Source organism: Saimiri boliviensis, chromosome 3, assembly GCF_048565385.1.
Source record: "Saimiri boliviensis isolate mSaiBol1 chromosome 3, mSaiBol1.pri, whole genome shotgun sequence".
Taxonomy (NCBI): domain Eukaryota; kingdom Metazoa; phylum Chordata; class Mammalia; order Primates; family Cebidae; genus Saimiri; species Saimiri boliviensis.
Genome location: NC_133451.1, coordinates 123,062,767 through 123,085,466, shown reverse-complemented (window position 1 = coordinate 123,085,466; position 22,700 = coordinate 123,062,767). Strand labels below are relative to the sequence as shown.

The 22,700-nt window shown below is 38.9% G+C and overlaps 1 protein-coding gene across 6 annotated transcripts in view; it reads left to right on the top strand.

Annotated features, from left to right (window-relative positions):
* The first annotated feature begins 2,395 nt into the window (after positions 1–2,395).
* The window catches only part of TLL1 (tolloid like 1), a 250,564-nt gene continuing 230,259 nt past the window's right edge, over positions 2,396–22,700 (top strand). For 4 of the 6 annotated variants that reach the window (XM_074396756.1, XM_074396757.1, XM_074396758.1 and 1 more), the window contains exon 1: positions 2,397–3,243. In XM_074396756.1, the coding sequence (XP_074252857.1) occupies positions 3,075–3,243 (169 nt within the window). In that variant the 5' untranslated portion in view covers positions 2,397–3,074. Of the gene's footprint in view, positions 3,244–22,700 lie in introns of all 6 variants that reach the window. The other 2 variants (XM_003944192.3, XM_074396755.1) reach the window with 2 other exon arrangements.

Below are 22,700 nucleotides of genomic sequence, written 5' to 3'. Positions count from 1 at the left end.
GTCTTGGGTGACTTCATTCCCTATCATTGCTGAGAGTGATGGGGTCCTGTTGCAGGTGGCAATGTCGATCAAGAGAGCTTGCCTGCTAAAAGCCAGGACAACATCAGCACATGTCTTACTGAGGGAATCATTTTCTCCTTTTTGTCTTCCTGAGGAGATTGAATTCACCTACTGCGTGTCTGCAGCTATACTATGACAGAGCAATCAACTCTCTGCTCATAAACATATTCTTGTGAATTTATGTTTCTTTCATGGACAGGGAAAATCTATTTTTGGTTTGTAATAATAGAAACTATAGAGACAAAATTAGTTTAAAGAAAAAAATGAATTTTATTATTACAAACCTAGAGTTAGATTTAATATTTAAAAATAAACAGGGATTAAGCCTAGATATTATAAGTATTCTCTGCAAGTATGTTAGCTATAAAGAAACATTCCTTTATTTTGACTTGAGGTTCTATTATGTTAATCATTTTAACTCTCTTGACTACAAATTTACAAAATTATAAAGCCAGGTAATGAACAGCTGTAAAAAAAAAAAAGGTGTCATTATACATAATGAGGCTGATATCCTTATGCAGTACTTTTTCCCCCAAAATCAATGAAAAAATCATATTTATTCTGCATAGTAAGTGATGTTTAGGCAAACCCTAGGTAAAAACTCTTGCAAATTTACACATGATAAAATAGTCTAAGGAGATGTTGGCAGGCCTTTAGATTAACAAGGAATATTTTTAAGGTTTTGGGGCAGGGAATGAGGACACTGTCAGCAGCTGAAGAGCAGGAATCCTATAGATGACATTTGCATTTTCTGGGCTTTCAGATGTGCTAAACAGGATACATTCTTCTTGAGCCCTGCACTAGGGCAACACTATTATTAATTATGCAAACTTTTTTCTTTGGATGGCTAAGAGAATGACTCAGCAAGAAATTTCAAAATCAAACGACTCTACCTGCTTATTGAACATGTGCTTTAAAAAAATCTACTTCTGCTCTGTATCCTGGGCATTCAGATCTTAAGCTCTATGGAAGGGAGGCTCCATCATTGCAATGCCTCTGAGAAAGACCCAGTTTTGCAAAAAACATTGGATCAGTTCCGTTCCACCTAGCTTTCCTGTACTTTTAGTTTAAGTTGAAAATGGTTGGTACTTCTTCAAGATTGGGTTCTTACTTTTCTCTCGTAAACATGAATAAAACCCAGGAAAATCTTCCAAACCAAAGATGTCAAAGGTGTGTGTGTGTGTGTGTGTGTGTGTGTGTGTGTGTGTGTGTGTGGTTGCCTTCACATTTTCCTCTAGATGATAACTTGAATGGGGGAACACTAGTCAAATAAAAATATAAAGTTTTTTTTTTTTTTTTTTAGCAAGTCCTTGCTAAAGTGACAGTTTAGTTGGAAAAGATTTAGTTGGAAAAGGAAACCTCCCAATCACCAGTTCCTTGGAAGCTTGTTGGGGGAGAAGTCATCTCACCTATTTTGGAAACTGCTTGCAGATGTGGGGAAACCTTGGAATTGCTCACAACAGGGGTTTTGCAGAGATTTCCTCTGATTTTTTCCTCCCCAATTTCCCACAACCTGTGTTTGTCTTGAGTCTGCTCGGCTGACATGTGGTTTACCTCGCTGACCCTCCTGCCAGGTTTTACACCCTCTCCTCTGAAGAAGTAAAACAACTGAAGCCGAAGGATACTGAGCAACTCTGCTCATGGGCGCCAGAACTGTCATAGAAAATTTGCTTCCCGAGTATTCCATCCAACTTCCCTTCCTGCGCCCACGTGAGCCATAACGCCAGCCCATCAGCAAGGTCTTAGCGTTTCCTGCTGCTGCAATCTGTAACTCGATTTTGGATTTTTTTTTTTTTTCCTTAAATTGCAGTTCTCAGGATCTTAGTTCTTAGCAAAACTTTGCTGGTTAGGAGACTTTTACAGTAGTCTGTTTATTTTCTTACCAAAATCGCGAAGACTCGGACACTTTTCCTTCATTCCTGCGCTACTCTAAGGTTAAACAGCAGCAAAGGAAAGAAACACACACTCGCTGTTTATTTGGGGGGAGGGGAAATAGGGATTTGCAGCTAAGTTGTCACGATCCTTCGCGCCACCCCCTGTCTGGCACTCTCAACTGACACGTACATCATCTATTAATTGCTGTTAGCGGGCACAGATGCATAATATATATTCATTTTATCTTTGGTAAAATGTAAATTGAATCGTCAGCGCGCTCCTGTCTGTTTGTTTGTCTAAGGCTATCAAAAGAAGTCAAGAGAGGAGGCTGTGGCCCGGATCCTGACCCTGATTGTATGAATAAGTAAGCAGGATGCAACTGATTGGGTTAGATGCTGCGAATATTTTTTTTTTTTTTTTTTTCAAGTTAGGAAGAGGGTAAAAAGACAGGCTGGCGGGGGGAAGGCAAACAGTGCATCCCTAAATCCTCACACTTTTGCTCTTTTGCAGTCAGTTGCTTTGCTGGCTTCTGCACGCATTTAAGGTCTCGCGGCGTAGAAATGCCTGCCCCCCACCCCCTTTCTCGGTCTCCCCTTTCAGTTCAGATGTGCTGATGTGCAGACCGGATTCATCTTCCCCGAGCGGCGGCGGCGGCTTTGGGCTCAGGCGGCGGCGGCTCGGGCTCGGCCGCGGAGTCCTGGCAGCAGCGGGGACGCGGCGCGGGAGCCCGAGCTCTGGTGGCAGCTGAGCCCGCGGGGCGCCGCTCGCCGAACCGCGGCCGCGGGAAGTTCGGCGGCCAGAAGGACGATCTGGCAGGCTGCGAGCGCCTTCGCCGCAAGAGCCGAGTTTGCCTGCAGCCGTCCTCCCCGCCTGCCAGTGCCGAGCTCCTTACCTGCCCTCCGCCCACCCGCGGGCCCCTGGCCAACTTCTCCCTGCGACTGGGGGTAACAGGCAGTGCTTCCCCCTCTCTACTGTCCCGGAGGCATCCACGTGTCTCCGGACACCTGAGCACCCCGGTCCCTCCGAGGGGCCTCCAGGTGGGGAGAAGAGCGCCGGTGCCCCAAGTCCCGCACCTCAGCGCGGACTGCCGCTGCTTAACCTCCGGGTCCCGTCCCCTCCTTTTCCTCCGGGGGAGGAGGATGGGGTGGGAAACGCTTTACCCGAGGATGCTCGTGTGGCTGGTGGCCTCGGGGATTGTTTTCTACCGCGACTTATGGGTCTGCGCTGGCCTCGATTATGATTACACTTTTGATGGGAACGAAGAGGATAAAACAGAGACTATAGATTACAAGGACCCGTGTAAAGCCGGTAAGTGGCTCTCCAGGTTGGGACGGTGGCGTGCCGGGGGCCACTGCTCTGGGTTTCCGATGGGTGGCGGTGGGAGCTCACCTGTTTCCATCCCTCCCGCGTCAGCCCCTCTGCTGCCCCTCCTTCTTTCCCCCTTTTCTTCCCCTTTGCCACCTCCAAGTGGCAGCCGCTGCAGCCTCAGTTGACTAAGAGTTCTGTGCTAGTGGGATCCACTGCCAAGCTCCCATCTCCCAGTTGGGAAAAACGCCCTAGAGTTTCTGATCCGTCTCCCCTCGCCCAGCAAAAGGAAACAAGTCATAAATGTAGCTGGCTGTTGTAGGTTTTTAATTCCAACACTCAGCGGGCTTTATGCATCTGGAAGGGACACTACCTTCTCTATCTCTCTCTTGTCTTGTCTTTTTTCCCCAGGGCGCGGTTTCCCAGCACTTGTCCGAGACCGAGTGGGCAGGGTTCCCCAAAAGATACAGGAGGATGGCATTGCTACCTCGGGACACCTTGGCTCCCTCTTTTGTCAGGAATTTCAAGTGTGGGTTCCAGGCTAGAAGGAGATTGTGACAATCTCGGAAGAACTCACTTCTAGATAGGATTCTGACGCATTTGTCCATTTAAAATAAACTGGGAAAAAAATGTTTTTAAGTTGCTACCCCATTCAAACTTGTGTCTTCCTTCCTGCGAACACCCCAGGGAACTGCAGTTAGACCCGCACAGCTTCTCGCCTGGCAGGGTCCCTGCATGTCCCAGGTCCTTCCCCTCCCTTCTACGCGTCTGATGTCGCTGCCAGCCTCTCCCGCGCAGGGCGGCGCTTCCCTCTCGCCGCCTAAGGTCGGAGACGCACGTGCCCGGGGCAGCTACCACGTGAGCGCCGCGCCCGGGGACGCTCAGCGCTGGCGGCGGCTCCTGGCCAGGCTCCTGGATTCTTGCTCTATTGGGTTGTGGCTGAGGTCATTCGCGCTCAGTGTGGACGAACGACTAACTTCGGAAAGGTTACACTGTGGTTGGGGCTAGCCTAGTGGAGCGGTTTGTAAGCGGAAGGCACGTTGGGTCGCGTCGCAAGAGGTGTGGGCGTTAGCAAAGCGTAGAGGAAGGGAGTGGACAAAGTCAAAGATATCTAGGGTTCTCCAGATTCCGTGCGGGGTTGCTCTGTCTGTGACTGGATTTTCTTCCCTTTCATAACTAGATATACATGATTCACCCTCTCTTGGGTCTGGAGGAAGGAGAGGTGTACACAATGAAGAAAAATGCTGGAAATTCCCTAGTTAATTTTTACCTTTGATGACGCATTGTTTTGACAAAAGAGTACGTGTGTTGTGTTCACATTATCACGTCTTTCTCAGTGCACCCTTAAATGCAACTAGTTACTCAAAACTCAGAGTAGTTTAACAGGAGCCTGTAAGGCTGGAACTCAGAATTCTGATTTAATTTAATTTTGCTGATCAGTTCCCTGCTGTCACTTCTAACAGCTGTATTATTTTCCCTCTAAAAGTGTCTTGGGCCATTCCTGATGATTTGGACAAGGAGACGCTGATTGCTGTGATGGGTGACTAGTGGCTGGGCAGAATCTGCTCTATACAACTCCTTAAATGTACCGTTTGCTAAGAAATTGTTTTGAATAATGTTGTAACTTGCTGAAAATTGTGCGTTTTCTTGTTTGTGGTAAGGTAGAGATGAAGTACGTTCTTTCAAAAGATTGTCTAGGAAAACATCTACTTTGATACCCTGTTTTGTGAAAGATTCAAGCAGGTAAGTATGTGCACCATGTGTAATGAAACACACCTCGGACATTAATGTTTAGTTTCCTCAGCACATAAACATGTAGGAAAGGAAAAAAAAAATTAATAGCATTTACTTTTTGTTTCCCCTTTGATGCTGGTTTATTTTTTAATATAGTGGTGAAAGTAAAGCAACAACAAAACCAACGTTGAACGGATTATTATCCTAATCTTATTTCTTCCCTGTTTTTGAGCAGAAGAGGTATACCAGTGCACACGTGTGTGTGTGTTCACAAGCATGCGCCTGAGTGTGTGTGTAATGAGAGAGAAATAAGAATGGCCTAAGTGGAAGACGAAGAAGTATGCACAGAGTGTGAGATCCCTTTTAAAATTATCTACCCTGCTTTTGAATGTAGGCTTCAATTTACCATCTTGGCTAAAGACAGGCAAAATTTTACTGCCTCCATTTTAGCAGTGGGAAAGTCAAATCAAAGTTGCAATCTCAGGAAAAAAATGAAATAATACATTGAAATCCCAAGGCAGAGTGAAAAAAAAAAGTTCACTGAAATGAGGAAGTTGGGGACTTCCTCAGTCCCCATGGAGGGCATGGCCCATGAAATAAAGGGCTCTTTCTGAACTTCTCTAACAGGGTTTTTCATATTTTTCAAAGCATACAGAGGCTAGATATCACAATGACAATCATGACTTTGTGGTTTTAAAGCACTTTTTAGTGCTGGTGTTCACAACAGCCCCATATGGTAGAGTTTGCTAGTCTTCCCATTATACAGATAGGAAAACAGAGGCCCAGTGAGATCACATACCTTTGTTAAGATTACCCAGAACTTGATTCCAAGTTTCCTGGCTGTGAAGTCTGGCTGTGAACAATTACACTGCATTCTTAGTTGACCTTTTGGAGGCTTTAATTGAGATGATAACAATAGAAATTAGTCCAGGTTTACCTGGAGTCCAGACTAATAGAGATGCAGTTACTTGCGTATCTGATATGGGTGAAATGAAGACATAGTTTCATATTTTCCAAACACAAATCCCTGAAGACAGAGATCATAATTGGTTTTTAATGTTTACTACAGGGATGGATTACCACTTTCAAGAATTTAGTATGTTCTTAATACCTTTTCAATATCTGTAGACTGTTAATACTGCCATTTACAAACTGTTTTTCTAAACAAAATCAAATGTGTGTTACCCAATGAGATATGTTTCTCAATTACAACTTTAAAAATTGCATTAGCCCCAACACATTTGTGAAACAGAATACAATTTGTTTAGCTATCAGAACTTGGTTTCAAGTTCATGAAATTGTAGGGCAGAAAGGAATCCTTGTGTTAATTTGTTAGAATTTTGATTTAGAAAGACATTATTGGTATAAGTGATAGTAGTTGAGTCAGTGCAGCACAGCTGCAGAGATATTTATATAGCCAAATCCATTAGGACAAAATATAGGTACTTTATTTCTCTATGTAAATAGATATACACAAAGATGCAGATAATTCTAAGGAATGTCTGGCTGTCCTTCATCAGCACAGTATACAGTCATCTGAATATGCCATCAGATTTCTCTTACTCTCTAGGTCAGGAGGGTCCCAAGGGACACTGGGAAGTTGATGCTGCAGGAGCTCATTCCAGAGCAGAGGCGGAGGTGTCCTGTTTCATTGGCGTACTATAGAAATAAGTGTTAATCTGAGTACTAATATCTGTGAAGAGCCTGGGCAAATTCAGTTTGTAAGTTAATCTTCTGCCAAATATGTGTACAGATTACATGGAAAAGCAGATGCCCGATGATCTAACTGGGTATTAACACATACCCTTCCTTCTCCTTCTCTTCTTCCCTTCTTTTCCTTCCTTGTTTTCTTCCTTCCTCCCCTTCTTCCCCTTCTTTTTCTTTCCTTTTTTTTTTTTTTTTGTGTTTAAGGGAATATTCGGAAAGCTCAGGCAACTGCATTAGAATATTTAATGGGAGAAACTGAAGAAATTAGTATTTCGAATGAAAGGTAGAGGTGTATAGAATTGAGAGTAAAATGTTTACGAAGAACGATATCCTTATGCTCTGTAGACATTTGTGAGCTCTGAAGAAAGACTTTCTACTTAGAAGCTCCTGAGTAAATAACTCCTAATCATGAATTATAATAATAATAATAAACCCAAGCATGATTAAAGGTCAGTGCCTTGCAAGGTTAAATTCGCCTTTAGAGGAGCATCTGCAAGCCTGTCTATATAGAAATAGACTTTTGGCATTTTAGAAAATTCTGTCTGCTTTTCTATATAGTTATTGCCACAATGTCCTAGTATGCTTGTGATAATTTTTCTCAGTTTATAATTTCAAGGTAACGTTGCTTCATTCTCTTGGTCCCATATCTTTATTCCATCACAATTTTAGCTATCCAAACCGTGCCTCTCTAGACTGCTTCACTCTCATTTAAAAATGCATTTCATAGAGCCGCTTCTCCTAATCAGTTTCTTCTGTTTAATTTTCATTCTTCAGATCTTGAATTTTTTTTCTCTTCTTGCCTTTGGTACTAACTCAGATGTGGCCAAAATGCAGTGTTTGTAAAAGGGATGGATAAGTCATTATATTCCGTACACTTGAATTCCGCTGCCCGTTTGCCAATAATAATTCCTTAGATCTTGTCTTGAGGGCCCACATCCATATTTGGCCCACGTGATGGCAGTTACTGTTATTAGGTATGAAAAAGATAGATTATTTTTTTCTTAACTACATTCCCTCAGACTAAGCAAGGTCAAAGGCCTTTCATTTCTTTTTCTTTCTGTTTGTTTACATAGTCTCCTAAGATCCTCCCACATTTTGCTTCTGAAAAGGGTAGTGTCATTCACAAATTCAAAACCTAAGTGGACCGCCTTCTCTTACCTAGTCGATGTAATCATACATAAAATTCTTAATTCAAGTACCTGCTCAGTCAACCTACTTGACTCAGTGTAGGCCTCCTTAGACCAAGGTGAAACAGTTCATATGCGTACAGCCTAGCAAAGGCTTTTTGAAAGAGTTAACATATAATTCCACTGCTTTCTTTTTACCCTGATGATGGCTTCCTTTCTATAAAAAAAAAAAAAGAAAAAAAAAAAAAACTTTTTTGAGACGGGATCTCACTCTGTTACCCAGGGTGGAGTGCAGTGGTGCGATCTTGGCTCACTGTAGCCTTAACCTCCTAGGCTCAAACAATCTTCCCACCTCAGCCTCTGGAGCAACTGGGACTATGTAAAGGTGCATGCCACCATGCCCAGCTATTTTGTTTTTTTTTTTAAATCGAAACAGGTTTTCACATGTTGCCCAGGCTGGTCTCGAACTCCTGAACCAAGTGGTTCGCCTGCCTTGACCTCCCAAAGTGCTTCCATTATAGGCGTGAGCACCAGGCCAACAGTTTCCTTTTCTGTGAAAGACTAATATAAGCCATGTATGGTTCCTCCTTCAGAAACCATATTGTCTTCCCCCATTGTGTATGCAGGAATCCTATTTTTGAACATCTTAGCAAATTTCTCTCATGTAAAATTGAGACTTACTTGCCAATAGTTAAAACTATATTCTTTGCAAACCTTCTTATGGCTATTAGTCACCTTTATCATTCTTCAGACCTTTCAGTCATTGAGGCCTTGACAGGATGGTTTACAGAAAAGGGGTTAGCCTTTAAATTCTTCTGGAACTCAGGTAGGTAGTATCAAGTGCTGATAATTTACCATCATTCGTTTTTTTCATTATTTATTCGAATAGTGCCGTAGACCCATCTGCTTAAAATATTTAAAACTAGGACCCTCCTTAAGCTTTTCTAAGAATGCTAGAGAAGACGAGGCAAATAATCCATTTAAAATGAGGCATTGCACATCCTGCTGAGACCATCTGGTGTCTAGGGAAGTGGTGGGGGTGGGGAGCCACGTTGCTCCCCTAAACTGTGAGAACTCCTCCCCCCCAAACCCCGCCCCGCAGCCTCTTGAGCTCAGACTTAGGCCAGGGCTCAAAGGCCTGGCAAAGTTCCTGAGGATGTAGGATTTCCTCATCCTCAGGATGAGGGGAGTTTGGAAACCTCTTTCAGTTCTTTCATATTCCAGGATCTGGAATTAATTGTGGACTTATCCTTCCTAAATTGAGGAGTGAAGAGCCCTCTCCCCAACCTTGGATACAGCAGAATGATTTAGCAATATGGCTTTCGTGGTTTTTGTCTTTAGTTATCTACTGAATACTAATACTTGAGGAGGAAAACTTAAAAAATATATTAACCTCAAAGCTATGGAATGAATGACATAGATGATATTCTTTTCCAGAAAGCAGGAGGAGGGAATCTCTTGCTTATTTATTTCATTCTTGCCATTGTCAGCCCTAAAAATTAATGCTGACTATTGGACTTTCAGATATTGTGGACTGGCTAATGGACTGCCTGTTTTGTCAGCTCCTTACAGAATGTGTGCTAATCCTGTCAAGCTGTTCTAAAGAGCTCAACTACATATTTGTATTAAGAAGTCTAGTTAATTAGGTGCTAATTGAAATCCAGAAAGTGAAGTAAAGAGGTGTTTATCTTACTCAGCTCTTCTCCTGCAACTTATATTTAGAGTTTAAGCTAAAAAAAAAAGTTGCTATCCATTATATTTTTTAAAAGAACTCTCTTGAATGGTAATAATTCTAAAAAGTTGAAATCATATATTAAATGAGTCAGAAATACTCTATATTATTTTTTCCCAATCCAAATCTAGTTTTATGATTGGTATGCGTACTCGAAGCATTCAACTCAGCGTTTAAAAAAGACTTCAACAGTTTTTAACACATTGTACCATTTTACAAGTCAGGAGAGTTCTTACGAAGTTCCCCCCGACTTATAAAGATAAAAGCCATATAGTTACTCTCAGCATTTTAAATATTCTGTGTTGTTGACCTTTCTATTGATGACATTTAATTTGTGAGATGGGGGAGGCAGAGATGGAGGGGTAAAAGGGTGGAATAGTTCCCTCATTCCTTACATTTCTCATCTATGTTAAACTGTCAGCACATAGATTGTGTACTACAGAGTCACCTCTGGTAGCTCCTGGCCTGGTTGCTGCTGTAAGTGTCTTCTGAGCTCTCCTCATTGGCTCTGAGTGTATTTGAAGAGTTTATTGGGATAATCTCAGGTTCTTGAAAAGTGCTGGAAACCATGTTGTCATTAGCTCAGTTTGGTCAATCTGATGGTCAGTCATCTTTTCTGATTGATCGTTCAGAAAAGATGGAACTCTGTTCTCTGCCCTGATCTTTTCTGAGCACAAATACCTAGTAGTTGAGGTTTATGGTATTTTATATTTTGTATTCACATTAAAGATAATTAAGTATATGCCTCACTGCATGGAAGTTAAAACCTTTCAAATACCCCAGGGAGGAACACCATGAATAACTAGGAGACACCAAACGGAGAACATTCAAGAAGGGAATGAGTCCTCAGCCATCTCAAGTCCTCACATATCTAGGAAGTTGCTTCATAACTCACATCATAGTAGCATAGTTTACATTTTTGCATTAAAAATACAGAGTCTCCTGTCTTCACCATAACCCCATCAATTAACATTGTTACCCTTTCTGGACATGTGAGGAAAACAGGTGAGGGCTCGAACTTGAGTTTCTATATTTCAGATGACTTTCCTTTTTCAAATCTCATATTTGGCTCTGCAGCCAGCACAAATGCAGTGAGGCTGTCCATTTACTTGGTGGTAGACCTCCATCCGTTGTGATTTCTGTGTTGAGAATGCACCTTGCTTTCAGTGTTCTTGCATTTTACAGCCATGTACTGTATTGTCATAGAAAGACCAATATTTTATAATCACATGGAGTGTAGTGCACGGCCTCCTCCCTCTCGAGAGCATTCTCTCAGTGTGAGAAGATGCAAATGAAACACCTACTTATGGATGAAACAAACAAAAACTGGAGTGACTAATTTTAATAGGATTGGAGACATATTTGAGGCTGAGTAATGTATGGGAGCCAATGTTATGTGTAACCTTGAGTATATGCATTGTGATAGCAGGCTTCCCATGTCCATTAAGACAGGGGCTGGGCTGGATGTGGGTAGAATTTAGTCATTAGTACCCTGTTGACAGGCACAACCTCTGACATGGTGTGTGGTCATGTGTTTTTCACACTTTAAATTTGGTCTCTGAGTGAGTATTCATTGAATTTGTGATTATAAGCTCACATAGAGTGCAAGAACATCTTTTCAAATGCAGCCAAAAAAAATTCAGGAGTTTACAGTGTACACTATGTATGTAAATGATGTGTGAATGCCTTTGAGAAAATAAATGTGCTGCGTGAAGTTACTTAAATGACTTCACCTTATTCAATCCTAACTTGTCTAAAAGACTTAAAGTCAAATGCTTGAAAAATTCTAGAAATAATAGGATCAAATAAACTTCGGAACTCTAGTTTAGTTTCCTAACAGGAGGAAGTCTGGCAAATTCAAAATATATATCATATGTGATATTTACTATACTGGTATGATAATTTTTTTGAAGAACACATATTATTATTTAGCAAATTATCATGGATGAAGAATTCCTGCTTGTAGTTGTTTCCTGACCAGTGGTAGAACAAAATCTGGTAAAACAGGCTTTCCATTTTTTTCTTTCCTCCTTCTTTTCTACCTATGACCTAGGGGAAAATTTTCCTTTATTTATGTATATTGTTTTGTCACAAGAGAAAAAATACTGTATATCTAGACCTGAATGCAGTGTAGCTGGCAGGCAGTCACCAGGGTTGGAATAATTGGGTTTTGATGTCTGGAATGGGTGAAAGAAATAATAACCCTAAATCAAGGGCTCTGTGCTGCTGTATGTTTGTATTTGGAAAGAGATTTGTGGGGTGAACAAACTAGTGACCAAGTGTTAACATATAGAGAGAAGATAGTTGTTCTAGGATGAACAACTTAGTTACAGTAATAAGAGATGAACTAGTGACCTAGAGTTAACACACAGAAAGAAGATATTGATTATAGGATGTACTTGCAGTACGTTCCAGGATGAAAATAGTTCTAGTAAGAACAAATCTCTGGCATATATAATGGAACTCAGACGTAGCATGGGGCTTCATACACAAAACTGTATGCTTCAAAATCTAAATATTAAATCTTATTTTTGTATTGAATGGCACTTGTAAGTGTTTCAAGATAGCTTGCTTCTATCTCCCAGTGATAGAATCAGATTTTGAATCCAAAACTCTGGACTCCATGTGCTGCCATGGTCTGCCTTTCTTTTTCTTTTTTTTATATGGGTACATTTTTGCAAATTGGAGTTTGTTTAAAAATTGTTTTTTCAGATATCAAGGAGGCAGAATAATGATCTATTTAAAAACATGGGCTTTGGAGTGAGAGAGCTATGAGTTCTAATCCTAACCCCCCACATAATAACCATGTGTGGCTTTCAGCAAGTTATTTAACCCCATTACATTTCAGTTTTCAGAGCTATAAAATAAAGGTGATATTATAATCCTCATGGTGTTGTTATAAGAATTAAGTAATTGTAAAGTACACATCACTTTTTCTGGAACATTGCAAACCCTGTATAATTTTATTCACAGTAGTATAAATATATAAGATGTGAAGGATTTTTAATCACAACTCCTTATTTGTGGAGAGATAATCTTTATGAAATCATTTGTGGGATAAAAGTCTTTCCTTCTTCCCATGCCTAAAAACACTTATTCTATCTCAAGTTCTCTGAACTTAATTGAGAAGTTAAAACCCCTAAATAGATCTTTTTTAAAAAGATATTGGGAGCAACCAATATAAACATTTTCCATGTGTTGTTCTCTTGGCTATTTGCTTATATGCCTAATACGCTCAAAATATATTGACAATTTTCAATTCATGTTGACTAAAGTGTGAATAGAATCTTGGCTATATATATATAGTATTTCGGTAATTTTTGGTTCAGATTTTGTTTGCCATCTGGATCAATTCGAAGAGCTTACATGTTCACAATCCATGTTTATACAGAGCTAAGTTTGAGCACATGGCTCTAAATTACAAATATTCATTAATTCATTAAACATTTTTTGAACACTTACTATGAAGGAAACAGATTCATCCTTGGGGTTTGCAGAAGTATGCCTCACCCAGTATAGTCTTCACATTGCCATTTGCAGGCAGGTGATTGCTCATGTATGAATAGTTATTTGTGCAGTAATCACATAATTGTGTGCTAAAGTTATTTTAATTTAGCATTTGAAAATAGATACTACTATAAATTATGATAATCTGAGTATGTGTTCTTTTACATTTTTTTCTGAATTTTTATTTAAATAAATGAAGATTAATGTATTAATATAATGCTTTGTGGGGAGCACTGCAACATTTGAGTAACTACTTTGCAGGCTTTGTTATTTGACAGTGGGCTAATGTCAGTGTAACCAGTAATTACTTAATCAGATATTTGGAAGTAGTCTGTGTAAGCAGCTTGATATTAAAATCATACAACTTGATTTTAAAATTTCAAGTTGTGGCCTGGCATGGTGGCTCACACCTGTAATCCCAGCACTTTGCGGGGCTGAGGCAGGTGGATCACCTGAGGCTAGGAGTTTGAGACCAGCCTGGCCAACATGGCAAAACCCTGTATCTACTAAAAGTACAAAAATTAGCCAGGCGGGGTGGCGAGTGCCAGTAATCTCAGCTACTTGAGAGACTGAAGCAAAGGCAGGAGAATCGTTTGAACCTGGGAGGTGGAGGTTGCAGTGAACTGAGATCACTCCACTGCACTCCAGCCTGGGCAACAGAGTGAGACTCCGTTTCAAAAAATTTTTAAAAAGTAATAAAATAAAATAAAATAAAATAAAATTTTGGCTTGTTTCTCATGTTCTCTGACATTGACTGGTAGAGCACAATTTTCTTCTTTACATTATATCCTTATTCTTAAATACATTTGAAGCTACTGGGTTCACTTTTTCCATATTTATGGGTCGGTAGAAGCAAAAATAAATAGTAAAATGAATGAAATGAATGTCTATTCTTTTTACTTCTGCTATTCTACTGTGATTTTGCAGAGTAAATATAAGTTTTGCTTTTTAAAAAATAATCTTATCCGGGTAGTGGTATGAAAACTAGAAAACAAACTAGACTGGTAGTCAAGAACTGTAAATTCCAGTACTGGCTCTGGCTGTATTGTTTGTAACCCTGAGGACATCCCTTGGTTATCCTGGGTCTCAATCTCTGAGGCTTGAAAATCTCTAAGGCTATTCAAGACCTAAAAGGGATTTGAATCCTGGTGTCTCTGACATTGGAAGCAAGAGCTCCTCTCAAGTGGTACCAAGAAGCTGCAGTGCCAGGGGGTTTACACTGTACACTGAGAGGAAGGGGAAGGTGTTCACACCTCTCCTGGGGTCACTCTTGATACACCCTCGGGTGTCTGATGGTTTTGTTCATATAATGGCAGTCACTATAGGCCCTGAAGCAGGTCATGAAAGTTCATGACTTGTCTACCAAAATTAGCCCTGAAAGTTTCCCTCCCTCTTCCTACCTCATTACTTCAGTAAAATAAAAAAACCTACCAAAAGAGTAGCAAGGTATGTGAGAACAGCAGATATCTTATGTGCATATCAGAGTATGTTAGTGTCACATTACCATCAGAACTGAAGGTTGTTCAGTAGGATTTTTTTTCCACAGGAAAAACAGATTGGTACATTGAGATGAGGGAAAGCCTATTCTGCCAAGTTTGAAGTCAATGTTCATAATGGAGAGAATAAGAACTGTAGGCAAAAAAACTGCAGAAAAATTGTTCTGGCTGAAAGCATTTGACCAAGTACATGACATGTTAACAGATATATCCTTATATTAACTAATTACTCAAATATATCTTGAAAACATCCTTTTACTTTGTACAATTGGATATTGTTATTTATCTTCATAAAATTCAGTTCCACAAAACTTTAATTTTTCTTAATTGTCTTGTAAGGAACTACTCTTCTTGTTATTTTAACTTATTTTATGTATTTTTTGGTAAGTTTAAATTTTCAAACAAATCATCACCAAAGGAACTTTCACTTTTGTGGCTTTTATAATAGTAAGAAAGAAGTCCAATAGAAATGAATAACATGAATCTAGGTGGTGTAATTGAATTAGAAGAGTACCAGATATTCTGTAGGAGACCTAGGTGCAAGTTTTGGCTGTTTTGTTTAATTATATTATCTTGGTTTACCTACTGAATGCTTCAGAGTTTAAGTTCACACATTTGTAATGTGGGGATAGTGATCCATAGTCTATGAAACGTGTAACAATTACATGTGTAAGGTTGTGGTAAACTCTGAGGCACTGTTCAGATTTAAACTAATACAAGCGATATTTTGCAAATGATATGTTTCAGGAATATGCTTGGGGAGTGCCCAGATAAGTTGTGTTGTCTTCCTAAAAGGATTTCAAAATCTAGTAGAAAAAAAGTAACAAATATTTTAACTACCAATATAAAAATTCAGTAAACAAAGTACAACTCCCCTTGGTATTCATGGAGGATTACTTCCAGAACTCCCTGCATATAGTAAAATCTGAGGATGCACTAGTTCTATATAGAACATGGCATAGTATTTGAATATAAGCCACTCAATCCTCTCATACACTTGAAATCATCTCTAGATTACATTTAATACCTAGTGCAATATAAATGCAACAGCAATAGTAGTACCGTAGTTTTAAAATTTGTATATTTTAACCATTGTATTTATTTATTTATTTTTGAACATTTTTCATCTTCAGTTGGTTGAATCTGTGAATATGGAGGGCCGACTGTGCTATGGTAGCACAGAGGAGGAAATGCATTAATTATGTTTGAGATAGTGAAGGCTTCTCAGGGAAGGTGACATGAGCTGGATCTTGAAGTCCTGTAATTTTCTTCCTGGAGAAAAGGTGAAGAAAAACTTTACAGTCAAATAACTAAGATAAAAGCTGAAGCTGTGAACTTTCTTAAATTTTATGAAAATACAGGAAGTGGACAGGGCAAAGGATGTGTAAAGCCTTATGCTTTGGCAAGAAATATTTCTGAAAGATAGTGTAAAGGATCTTTAAAGCCCAGGTTGTGACCTTGATCCTGTTGGTGGTGAGAAGGGAGCTTACTGAAAATTTAAAGCAGATCATTGACTTGATTACTGTAAAATGTTATAAAGGTATGTTAGGAGGTAAAGAATGAGCTAGTGTAGTTGGTGGAAGAAGTAATGAGAAAGTGGGAGGAGGGAGGCTTGTTAGGTTATAGTAGAATTAGCGGCAAGTGCTGGATGAGTGCTTGTGTTTTCACTGTCAGTAGCCACAGAAAAGAGGGATTGGAGGTAAGAGAAGGTGACCAGCTAGATGGCCTTTGGATGAAGGTCAAGAAAGTAAAAGAAAAGAGTCAAAGACGACTTCACAGCTTCATACTTTAGTGACTGCATAGACAGTGCTACAGAGGAGCAAAGTAAAAAAACAATCAAAAAACCATTTGTGTTTCGTAAAGTAATTGAATTTGGTTTTGAGAACCATTTGACTTGCACATAATCCTTTATTTGGTATCACAGGTCCCCTCATGTTTTGTTTTTCAGGCATATATTGGTTAAATTTGGACTTTGCATTCTATATTAACTTTGAAATCAACTTGTCAAGTATCAACATTTATTTGTTGATTGCATTGCACTGAATCTAGGGGTTATTTTAAAAAGAATTATTTTTATAAGATTGAATGTTCTAATCCATTAACATGGTATATATCTGTATTTGTTTAGACCTCCTTAAATATTGTTTGAGATTCAATATTTTTATCTAAAATTTTTGCATACTTTTGATACAGATTTATTCATATATTTTTATTTTTGATGATATAATGTAGGCTTAAAAATTATTTTTGAGACCATTTGTTGCTATTGTGTAGAAATGTATTTGATTTTTGATGTTTTTACTTTTTAGTTAACATCCCTAACTGTCTCACATGTTTTAATAATTTATTTGTATATTCTTCATATAGGCAATCAGATTATTTACAAATAAACATGAATTTTCTTTCTTCCTTTATAGTCCTTATACTTTTAATTGAATTTAATTTAATGATTTTCTTTTTTGCTGTGCTGACAGCCTCCCAGTGTTGCACAGAAATGCTGACTGAAGGCTAGCTTGCTCTGTTCTTAATTTTAAAGGGAATGCTTTCAATTATTTACCAATTATTCTATTTGGTATTTTTTTCAACATAGGTCCATTTTGTCAAATTAAGGAACTCTGTGTTTACTAAAAATGATACAGTTATCCTTATTTCACTATTTAATGTGATAAATTAAAATAATCAATTTATGAATATTAACTTACCTTGAATTCCTGAGATGAAGACAATTTGGGCATAATCTGTTCTTTTTTTTTTTACATCTCTGGATTCAGTTTACTGTTATTTTGTTTGGCATTTTTCTTTCTGTGTTTATCAGTTCAGTTGACTTAAAACTCTCCTCAGTTTACTGTTCTTGTTGGGTTTTATTTCTTCCTTTAATAATACATTTGAATATGTATGTATGTGTGTGTGTATACACTATATATGTATGTGTGTGTGTATACACACACATACATATACACACACATATATAGACACACATACACACACATACACACACACACACACATACATATATATATATACACACACACACACATAGCTTACATTAGATACTAACAGTGCAGGATCACTTTAAACTAAATTCTCTGCTTGAGTGTTTAAGCTTCTGTCATAATATCAATTCAGAATGCAAACCTATTACCTATTTTGGCTATGGTTCTTGCTTATGTAGTCTCAGAAGATATTTGATTTTTTCTTCTCTAGTTTCAAGCTTCCAGAAAATTAGCTTTTGTGCAAGTACCTGGGGTGGTATGAATTTTATTTTCATTCTTTCTTATACTTAGAAAATCCAAGATGCAGGAATCCCAGATTTTGGAAGGATTATTATATTACTCTTTCCAGCTTGGGTGGGCCTTGCACTATGTCTTCTATCCTTAAAGCCCTATGATACATCAAAATCAATTGTCATGCCAACAAATTTTAGCAAATGCCCTCAGTTGAAAGCTGGCTTTAGTCTTCTGCTTATCTCTCTGGATTCTCTCATTCTCTCAGTGATGAATATATTTCACTCTTCTGTCACCTATTGACACATTCAGGGCTTTAAAAAATACTTTATCTAGCATATTGAGTTATGCAGGAAGCTCAGCATTAGTATCTAGTCTGTCATTGTGACAGAAACAGCAGTTATTAACAAGGACTTTTAAATGTTAAGCATCATCAGGGCATTTTATTACAGAACTTACATTTTATGATGATTAAATGGCTTTATTTGAAACTCATTAATTGTATGTATCAAATATAACCATAAGGTCCTCTATGAAAATATATCAATGTCTAATTTGCTTAACATGGGTATTTTATAATAATCAAACCACCATTTGTTTAAGCTGACTTTTGAGGGTATCCATTCAGTCCTTTGTATGTATGATAAATTCAGAAGTTTCTTGAATTATTTGTGAACAGTTCATTGTAAGGGTAAAAATTTCTGTACCTTTCTCTTGAAAAGATTCCAATTTCATGGGGGAAGAACAACCAAATGTAACTCAAACTATCCATTATGATTTGCAAAGGAAAGATAATGTTTGTATAAAGTGGTACCACAAGTTACCTGTACTGACTTGCTGCCTTTAGGGAGATTTGATTACTCTTTAACTTTGTAGAACAGCTAGGATTACACTTTTTAAACTTGCCAGTGAAGTGGATTGGAGATATGTTTCTGCATCTTTTGATATTTATTGCATTCTGTTTTATTGATATTAATAGGGAAGCAGCTTACCATCACCAGTCTTTTCAGTTTTTGAAAACAATTAATAAGATTTCTATTTTTCCTTTATTTTAAATAAGTTGAATTGATTTAACTTGTCTAGTGCTTATTGAAACTTTTCATAGTACAACTTTGACCTAATTAATGTTTACACTGTATTAGTCTGTTCACATGCTGCTAATAAAGACATATCAAAGACCGGATAATTTATAAAGGAAAGAGGTTTAACTGACTCACAGTTCAGTATGGCTGGGGAAACCTCAGGACACTAACAATTATGGCATATGGGCAATTCAAACACATCCATCTTCACATAGTGGTGGCAAGAAGTCCAGAGCAAAAGGGAGAAAGCCCCTTATAAAACCATCAGATCTGTGAGAACGCACTATTTTGAGAACAACAAGGAGGTAAGCACCCCATGACTCAATGAACTCTCACCAGATCCCTCCCATGATACATGGGAATTATGAGAACTATAATTCAAGATGAGATATGGGTGCAGACACAGCCAAACCATATCATTCTGCCATTGGCCCTGCAAAATCTCTTGTTCTCACATTTCAAAACACAATCATGCCTTCCCAACAGTCCCCTGAAGTCTTAACTCATTCCAGAATGAACTCAAAAGTCCACAGTCCAAAGTCTCATCTGAAACAAGTCCCGTCTGTCTATGAGCCTGTAAAATCAAAGGTAAGTTAGTTACTTCCTAAATACAGGGAGGGTTGAGTCATTGGGTGAATACACCTGTTCCAAATGGGGGAAATTAGCCAAACCAGAGGGTCTGTAGGCCCCATGAAAGTCTGAAATCAAGTGAGGCAGTCCAAACTTAAAGCTCTCAAATGATCTCCTTTGACTGCACATCTCACATCCAAGTCACACTGATACAAGAGGTGGGCTCCCATGACCTTGGACAACTCTGCTTCTGTGGCTTTGTTGGGTACAGCTTCTCTGCCAGATGCTTTCATGGGTTCACATTGAGTTGTCTTCACCTTCTCCAGGCACAAGGTACAAGCTGTTGGTGGATTTACCATTCTGAGATCTGGGGTCTCTCTTCTCACAGTTTTACTAGGCAATGATCCAGTGGGGACTCCGTATGGGGGCTCTGACCCCACATTTTCCTTCCACATTTCCCTAGCAGAGGTTCTCCATGGGGGCTCTGCCTGGACATCCAGACATTTCCATACATCTGAAATCTAGGCAGAGGTTTCCAGACCTGAATTCTTGACTTCTGTGCACAACCAGGCCCACCACCACATGTAAATCATCAAGGCTTAGGAGTTGCACCCTCTGAAGCATGACCTAAGCTACATATTTTCCCCTTTTAGCCACAGCTTAGATGCAAGTCACCAAGCGTTGAGACTGCACAAAGAAGCAGGGCCCAGGGCCTGGTTCACAAAACCATTTTTTCCTCCCAGGCCTTCTGATTTGTGATGAGAAGGGCTGCCATGAAGACCTCTAACATGCCCTGGAGACATTTTCCCCCTTTGTCTTGGAGATTGACATTTGGCTCCTTGTTACTTATGCAAATTTCTGCATCTGGCTTGAATTTCTCCTCAGAAAGTGGGTTTTCTTCTGTCTCATCTACAAATGATGAGACAAATTCTCCAAACTTATGCTCTGCTTTTGTTTTAAACATAAGTTTCAATTCCAAACCATATCTTTGTGAATGAATAAAAAACCTTTAAGAGTACTCAAGTCACATCCTGAATGGTTTGCTGCTTAGAAATTTCTTCCATTAGGTACCCTAAGTGATCTCTCTAAGGTTCAAAGTTCCACAGGTCTCTGGGGGGTAGGGGGGTTAGGTGGGGTGGGCAAAATGCCACCAGTCTCCTTATTAAAGCATAGCAACAATCACCTTTGCTCCAGTTCCTAAGAAGTTTCTCATATCTGTATGAGACCACCTCAATCTGGACTTCATTGTCCATATGACTATCAGTATTTTGGTCAAAACTATTCAACAGGTCTCTAGGAAGTTTTGCTAGAAAACACATCCTTCTTTACATGGCAGCAGCAAGCAGAAGTACAGAGTGAAGCAGGGGGAAAGCTCCATCAGAGCTCATGAGGATTCATTATTACAAGAACAGCATGGATGTTACTGCTCCCATGATTCAATTACTTCCCACTGGTCCCTGCAATGGTGAATAAGGGAACTACAATTCAAGATGAGATTTGGGTGGTGACACAGCCAAACCATATCAACACTCATTCAAAATTTCCTCTAATAACTTTTAGTTACAGGGCTTCAAAGGAAATCTTACTCTTTAATTTATGACAGTGTATCTTTAAGTGGACTGTGAGAGATTACAACCCCAAACTCCTCATGTAAGAAGTACCATAATGCTATTCTGAAGGCATAAACCAACTTCAATTATCATGCTTGACATGTATGTATGAATAGAGATGAATTAGAATGATCACTCACTACCCTACCAGGTGCCAATCACTAATTAATATTGGCTTCCTGAAAATATGTCATTAACGATTTGTTTTTTGAGTTAAGCATTGATCTCTTTATGCCTGTTTTCTTTTAAAATCCAAATTCTCTTTTCCGTATAAATATTAAGTAATTAACCTGAAAATCAGTAATGTGAAAGATCAGACCCATTTCATAAATGTGCTAGGAACATAGTCACTAGAAAGGTGGGAAAGCAGCCCTGAGAATTACTCTAGCCTATGTCACATGTTTGTTTTTGGGCAGCTCAGAGTCTGAGCACCCCAGTGTCTCTCTTTCCCTTTAAACTCGTGCATTCCTAATACTGATGCCTCTGCATTATGGTCATTCCTTGTTAACCTTTATCTGGTTATACATATTTTTTTCTGCAAAGAAATTATTCTGACTTTATAATATATTTCATTTCCAAGATGGTAGCTATTTCCCTCAATGCCATTCCTTGACATAAATCCAAATTGTGCTTGCACTGAGTCATTAATGACTGCATGTAAGCCAGTAGTGAGCATTTGAGTGAGACTATGACTCAATAACTGCATTAGCTCCCAAAGAATGATGATAATTTTTAAAATCTCTCAATAACTGTATTAGCTCCCAAAGAATGATGATAATTTTTAAACAATATTTTTATTAAGTGTTTGTAATGGAGTGTTTACTGCTTAAAGATATTTAGTCCAAATTGAGTTATTGTATTTCTTGATATAGGCCTAAATCAAATCTTAATAAATCTAAGCAATGTGAACTTCTGCTTTTGTATAGGATGGAGTAACAGGGACTACATTTATCATTGACTGAAACAACTAAGAAACTGAACAAAATATATGGAACAATAGTTCGCAACACATTGGGCATCAGACAGCAAAGAATAGTGATTGCTGGAAGATGGTGAAGAAATGAAGTGAGCCCTGTAATTGCTTCAGTTTGTTCCCTATAAAACAGGGTTGAGGAATCCAGGCAGAGACCAGAGTCTCCATCTGTTGAAGAGGTGGAGCTGGAAATGCAAATAATCCAATGCAGCTAGAATTTCCAGAGTGAAGTATCAGAGCAGAGAAAGCTGCCTAGAGAAAAAACTCTGGAGACATGCAGAGAATCCCTATCTTGTACTCAGAATATCCAACGCAAAGATTTACCTGACTACTGATTAGTACATGTGTGGGAGAACACTCCCTATGGCTGAGGAAATAACTACCCAAAGGAAAAAAAGAGAAAAATTCCTTGGGGCTCACCCAGAGCAGGTAATGGTACCTATTCTCATGCAGCACACATGTACAACTTCATAATTTATTTGGCATAATGCAGAATATTGAGAAGAATTTGCCACAGTTAATGAGGAAATGTTAGCCTTAATCTAAACATCTGGTCCTACCTTAAAAAGCTAGGAAAAAAAAAAAAAAGACCAGAAAGGATGCCAGTAACTTTACTGCTTCTTAGGATAAAACTATTTATTGAAATGTAAACATTCCCACCAACCAACAAGTTGAAATTCAGTCATTGTTGTTTTGCA